Source organism: Pygoscelis adeliae, unplaced genomic scaffold (genome assembly GCF_000699105.1).
Source record: "Pygoscelis adeliae isolate BGI_AS28 unplaced genomic scaffold, ASM69910v1 Scaffold111, whole genome shotgun sequence".
Lineage (NCBI taxonomy): Eukaryota > Metazoa > Chordata > Aves > Sphenisciformes > Spheniscidae > Pygoscelis > Pygoscelis adeliae.
The window spans coordinates 3,725,611-3,732,862 of record NW_008824542.1 but is presented as its reverse complement, the minus strand read 5'-3'; the positions used below and the strand labels follow the sequence as shown (position 1 = coordinate 3,732,862).

The following is a 7,252-nucleotide window of genomic DNA, read 5'->3' as shown; positions in this document are numbered from 1 at the left end:
GGGAAGTGGTTGAGTCACCATCCCTGGAAGTATTTAAAAGACGTGTAGATGAGGTGCTTAGGGACATGGTTTAGTGGACATGGTGGTGTTGGGTTGACAATTGGACTCGATGATCTTATAGGTCTTTTCCAACCTTAATGATTCTATGATTCCATGATTCTATGAAATAAGCACGATAACATTATTTTAGCAGTATCTTGGTCTCTAACTTTTTCTTTTTTTTTTCATAATGTAAGGTTTAGCACTTTAATATAACAAAGTAATTCAGAAGTATGTGCCTTACGTATACCTTATATTAAAGGATAAGTCTGAAAAGGACAGTGAGAAAACAGTGGAGAGGACATTGTAGTGTAATGACTACAAACAGGAGATGGAAGAAACTGTATGTATATCACAATTACTGCCAAATTTAACTGCCAAATTAGTACACTCTTACATCTTTAAATTAGAAGAGATTATTACAGGCCCTCAGATACTCCCTCATAACCAAAAATAAGCCTGCTTTTTTTAACTTGACCAAAGATGTTCTGAAGTGAATGCATAGCCACAGAACCAGTACAAATCAAATTCTATTAATTTATACCAGTTGATAACCACAAAAATACTTCAGATTTGTACTGAAATTAATAAAAATGAAACATAAATAGCTGTTTAATGATTTGTTTCATACGCAAACCAAATACAGTGCTTGTTTTTCAGTTATCCTACTTAAATTACATGTTTTAGAATTGTGTAGAACTGCAGCTCTGCTGTTTCAATAAGTGTTAGTAAATGAAGCTACAGTAACTTATATTAGGTGTCTATCTGATCCAGTAGGACATCACATTCCAATCTAAAGTTGTCTTTACAAAATATCAACCATATAATGAGACTTCTACAAATTGCTTGTGCTATAAAAGATGTTCCTCCTCCATATATGTGTTTATAAATTCTTCATGCACAATAGATTAACATGAAACAATGGATTAGCACACAATAAAAATTAAAAATATATAATAAATAGTATTCAACAACATTAACCTGCAAAATTAAGCTGCTTGTTCTCTTAACTTGTGTATATGTAAAAACATACCACATGCAATTTGTTTCTGAATGTCTATGCTGGTTAAATCAAGACATTCCAGCACTGCTGTTTCTCAGCCTCATGTTTCAGATATTGTAATTTATCTTTTAACACAATAGATAATGCTTTGTTTATACTCCAAATGTTGTTCCTTATTAGTACTTTACCATGTGGATTAAATCATCTGAATATAGGAATATATCAAATCTTTAGCTTTACTACTTTAATACTTGCAACTGACTTTCCTAGTGTTCTGAACTTTGCTTCATTCATTGATTTCATGTTTGATAGAATAAAAATGTACAGATGTTTTAAAAAGCAAAAATTTTGCTGAAGATTTAAGCAGAAGTGAGATTATTACAACTGCATCACCGATTAGTTTAGAACAAAGCAGCTATTTATAAAGTACATTTTTTATGCTATAGTTTATGTCTAAACACATATGCAGAATAGATTGATATTTTAATCTCAATTCCCTAAACTTTCATCAGATCTCACTTACATTAGCCTTGATAGTGAAATATAATGATATAAGCTATAAAGTGGCATCAAAAGAAAATTCCTTATCTTTTCCTTTTGTCTTTTTATAAATCAAATTAATTTAAATAACTATGACAATATTATAATAAATTTCATTTTTTCACCTGGCTGCCCCACTAGAACTCAGTTTTAAGCAGATTTAATCCTTTCCCCATTTGGTTCAATTACATTTCCTGAATGGATACCTGACCTTTCACTTTTAATTTATACAAAATATTTTTCCTTAACTAGATGGGCACAAGTAAAATAATATCCAATACCTCTATAAGTAACAACTGCAAGTTCTTTAGTTCTTTCTATCTGCTCAGCATTTCTTGGTCGTCTTCTTGTGCTTTGTAAATTTGCTTGATGAAGGGAGAGTGCTTCCTTGGAAGTGGCCGACTCCAGAATTGATTTTCTTATATTCATAGCTTGCACTTGTTGCTCTTCAGAAGGTTGTCTATAGGTGGTCACTGCATTGGATACAGCAACATCAGCAGATGTGCTAGCAACAGTAATAACACCAGTAGTGGCCGCAATATGCTCCTCTAACTCACCAGTGGAGGCAGTTTTGATCAAAGTGGAAGAACCTGTGGGACACACAGTAGCACTGGATGCTAACTTTTTCTTTTGAATTGAGTTTTCCTGATCAACCTAAGAAATTGAGATCTGTTTAACATAGTAAAGACAACTGACATGAAAAGAGGAAAGTCGATATGTTTTATTTAAAAATTTGAAGTAATCAGAACATTTTTTAATGCTAGTGAACATTTTGTAATTATAGTGATATTACACGTTTCATATGAAATGTCCTCAAAAACTTATAAACTTTTGTACCAGTCAGAATGACAGCACATAATTTCCACCCCTGCAAATTCAATCCTGAAATCAGCATGGCTAGAGCAAAATATACAGCTATATCATTAAAAGGGATCCCACATGTAGAAAAGTGATAACTGCCCTATCGAGGAGTGATACAGCAGCATTACATAGTAACCTAGGTAGTAGGTGAAGCTTCCGTACTCCAACCACTAATAAGGCTGCCAAATATGTTCATACATTTGATTCTTTTCATCAAAGCTTGACAGGGGTCTAAAAGCTCATTTAGACTTGATACAAGGCCAAGGGTAGATGGATAGTAAAAGGTACACATTTAAACAAAACATGTAAGCATAATTATCTATACTTGATATTGGACAAAGGCTGCATCTGTAGTTCTCTTTTTGTTCTCTGATTCCTGTAATAGGCCAGATTATTTTACTCAAAAAACCCACCTACAAAATGTTTGATGAGTTAAAAATTTGTCCATGCACTGCTTGTGAAAATATTAACACTTCTAACTTGTTTAGTAGCTAAAACGTATAACCCATGTGGGAATTTTTAATATTTTATTAACCTTTTCATCCTTCCCCATTCCCCAGATTTGGCCACAAATGTTTGGAGGCCAAGTCTCTCACCTGTGAGCATTTAGAACATCTAACACAGTAGAAACTCCTGACTGGAACAATATTGACTGGAACAAATAAATGACTGGGCAATGCATAATAAAATTCATAATAACACATTAGCATAAACAAAGTTGATGTAGCATGAAATGTACTATGTTATACTAGTATCTTTAAAACATGGCTTTTTTATTCCATGGTAATGATTAAGGGGCTCTTGAACAGTCATTCAAACAATAATATTCCACACTTCTTTTACTTCTGAGCTGTCCTGTCACACAGACTTTGAGACTTGTCCTTTATGTGTAGTGGGTGATGACAGGATGGAAACAAACCAGAGTTTTTACACTGTTAGAAGAACCTATACACTAGAAAATGGAAATAAGACTCCCAGAAGAACTGAACAGTATATAGCACCTTTCATGCACAAGGTATAGCAAATCTCTTGACAGAATTATCAAATGTACTGTATAAATAAATAGAACAGATCCTAATGCAAAAAAATACTCAGTCTTGCTAACAAAGTCTCTTTTGTTTGCTGCAGAAATTTTAGGCTGAAAATGTTCTATTTTGCTATACTATTAAAAAAATACTACCATAAAAGAATACTTAAGCATTATGCAGACAACTAATAAGGCTGCTGTAGGTACATATTATTTTTGCTATCTGAGGTTTAATGTCTTAATATCTGTTCTGCAGTACAGCACTTCTAAATCATACAGTGGTGGTTCCCCCTGCAAAACTAAACAATCTTAAAAGCACCAGGTAAGACTCGTTTATGTATCAGAGATCGAACCAAAAACTACTTACTGTCGTATGATGACAGCGGTATAAGTAACTAAAATAGACCTAGACATGTTTCATTCATTATTTTAGAATAAAAGAAGAAAATTGTCACAACAATGAATAATATCAAAAGACTAGACTAGTTATGATTCAGGATACAATAAATTTTGACAGACTGGTATCAAGCTTAAAACACAGAAAATACAAGTGCATGGTCGAGAGATATTTTGGAACAGGACAATGTTGATTAAAACAAAGAAAACATTGCATGTTACATAACCACTACTATTAAAGCAAAATCTATGTGGATGCATCTTTACCATGCAAGCAAATGTACAAGAACAGGCAGTCACCTGCTCCCAATATCAAGCTCAAAGCAAAATTATATTCAGAATCTCAGTCAAATGACATGTTTTATCCTAGTGCTTTAAAGATGCACAGCACTTTGAATGAAAAGTTTAGACAAAGTTCATTTCAAAAGAAAAAAACAAGAAAAATTATGCTTACTTAAAGCTTCAAAGCTTATACATTGAAAAGTAATGTACTACTTTGATACACAGGCAACTTTCAAGCAAAACACCTAACTTGTTAGACTTCCACATCCACTTACACTGCAGAAAACTCATGCAGAAGATCAGTAAAAGGTAAACAGCGTGGTGTGATTTACATGGAAGATTTTAAGACAAAATAAATGTTAGGTATAAACGATCTGGTAAGTATCAGCTACTGCATAGAATAGATGCATTAATGTTTGCCTAAATATAATTTGTATTCTGTAAAAGCATGAACTTTGGTGTCTTAGTATTTTATGAAAACAGGTTTAGACCAATTGAAACACCTATGTTGTATGGGCAATGTAACATACTCTCCACTTCAGTCATCTGCAGTCAAATCTGACATTTCAGTTTGTCAAAGAGACTATTTTAAAAATTGTAATTTCCTAAATGATCCAAACTCCACACAGACATATTATTTTCCCTTAATATTCTGGTTAAAAAAAAATAAAAATAATAATTTAAAAAAATCACAATTAAAAATTATAGAAGAAGGAAGAAAGGAAGACTGATTTCTGCTTTTTGAATAAAGTTTAAACCAACAATTTTCAGTCAGCTGAAGTCAACTCAGAGGTAGGTCATCACTTTGAATTCACAATCAGCAACTGAGAAAATTTGATGCTTGAGGAACTGCCAGGCTGCACCATGGGAGGAAACAATAAGGATGTGGAGGCAAGAAAGATTAATCATTGCTCAGGGCATGGGTTGACAAAGAAAGGGAACCTGACCAGCCCAGACTAAAGCAGTCTGAGACCTACTAGACTGGACAACCCCTCCCCTTCTCTAAGTGAGTCCCTGTGGATGGAGAACAGATTAAAATCAGTAAAACTGAGGACCTTTCATGTGTCAAATTAGACTGCTTAGGCGAGGAAAGATTTGAAGTTGTATTTACACATAGCAATTCACAACTATGCAGAAGCGGAAGGAGATCAAGCTGATGATCTACAGAGCAATTCAGTTCAGAAAGAATGAACCACTACTCAAAAGTGTTGTAACTGCTAAAACTTTGGATAATGCAAACATATGGAAGACCCATAAGCCTTTCTATTTATATAGGACTGGAGGTTGCTCCTGATTCCAGCATCATTTTTAGTAAATGAAAGAGCCAAGAGCCTTTGACATTTGCCTGAGACAAAGCTCCAAAAATAGATTATGAATCTGTGCTAGATGCACACACTTTGCATATGCAATATGCTACAAGTATACACAGGGTTCCTGTTGTAAACATGATAGCGAAGGAAGTTTACCCCAGATAAACTCATAGTGGAAGTTGCATTTAATTTAATCTAATGGACTAACTATTTACAAGTAATCTCTGAAGGAAAAAAGATAATCTAAGGAGATAATGAATACCTTTGCCCAACCTGCAGAGGCATTCACCAGCAAAAAAACTGAGGCAGAAAGTGGTGTCTAATACAGTGAAAATGCTTTTATTGAAAATAATATTTGTTTTCTTCCCTTTTAGAAGACTATGACTTGGGAAAGCTTCCCTTAAAAAGTAAGGAGTGCTAGAACAATGTATCTTCCCTCTCCAATCAGTATAGATATTTAAAATTTATTCATGTAAGTTGTATGTGCCAATACTAAATTAAAATTTAACCACTTTTAGAAAATGTAGGCTGGAAAAAAAGTAGTCAGAGTAGTTCATATGTGTTGGAAAGCAGAATTAGACAAATGCAGTTCTTGTTATACATCTTAATTTGAATCTCCATACACTTTAGAAATAAGTTGTTTTCTTAACCAAAATCAATTAATTTTCAGACAAGACAACCTGAGTTTTATGCTCATTTTGGAAGCTTGTGCTCTATGCTATGTTAACATGTTCTGTTCAATCCCAGACTAAGATGTAGATTTCAGCTGTGGCTGTTGTATCCTATTAAACCAGAATTGTTTTTCTTTTCCAATTCAAGCTTCCACAAGCTAAAGTATCAGTGATTAGTCAACATGCATTAGTCAACACATGATTTAAGATTGTTTTTTTTCCATACAATTAACATAATTAACTACCAATATTTAATTGCCATCCTTTCTTACAAGACATGACTGAGAATTGTTTTAGCAGTATTCAAACAGATATTTTTATGGCAATATATTCTTATTTTATATATATTATAAATAATATATTATATATATATTAAAAATTATTTTTATATTCATAGAGGCAACTTACATGCCTCTATGCAAACGCACATAGCATGGGGAATAAACAGGAGGAGTTAGAGATGTGTGCACGCCTGCAGGGCTATGACCTTACTGGCATCACGAAGGCATGGTGGGATGGCTTCTGTGACTGGAGTGTTGGAATGGAGGAATACAGACTCTTTAGGAAGGACAGGCAGGGGAGACGAGGAGGGGGTGTTGCCCTCTATGGCAAAGACCAGCTGGAGTGCATGGAGCTCCGCTTGGGGATGCATGAGGAGTCGACCAAGAGCTTATGGGTCAGGATTAAAGGGAAGGCAGGGACAGGTGACATTACGGTGGGGGTCTGCTACAGGCCACCTGACCAGGAAGACTGAGCAGATGAGGCCCCCTATAGACAGATAGGAGCAGCCTCATGCTCACAAGCCCTAGTCCTCATGGGGGATTTCAACCACCCCGACATCCGTTGGAGGGACAACACGGCAGGGCACAAGCAATCCGGGAAGTTCCTGGAATGCATCGATGATAACTTCCTTCTCCAAGTGGCAGAGGAGCCAACGAGGAGAGGTGCTATGCTGGACCTTGTCCTCACCAACAAGGAGAGGCTGGTGGGGAATGTGAAGCTCAAGGGCAGCTTGGGCTGCAGTGACCACGCAATGGTGGAGTTCAAGATCCTTAGGGCACCGAGGAGGGCGCACAGCAAGCTCACTACCCTGGACTTCAGGAGAGCAGGCTTTGGCCTCTTC

The 7,252-nt window shown here is 35.4% G+C and overlaps 1 protein-coding gene across 2 annotated transcripts in view; it reads right to left on the bottom strand.

Moving 5' to 3' along the window:
- Nucleotides 1–7,252, bottom strand: part of CSMD3 (CUB and Sushi multiple domains 3) — an 803,119-nt gene that overhangs the window by 505,217 nt on the left and 290,650 nt on the right. The window contains exon 7 of one of the 2 annotated variants that reach the window (XM_009321682.1): nucleotides 1,864–2,172. The exons of the other annotated variant lie outside the window; for it this stretch is intronic. Coding sequence (XP_009319957.1) covers nucleotides 1,864–2,172 — 309 coding nt within the window. The remainder of the gene's footprint in view (nucleotides 1–1,863; nucleotides 2,173–7,252) is intronic. 2 annotated transcript variants of the gene reach the window in all.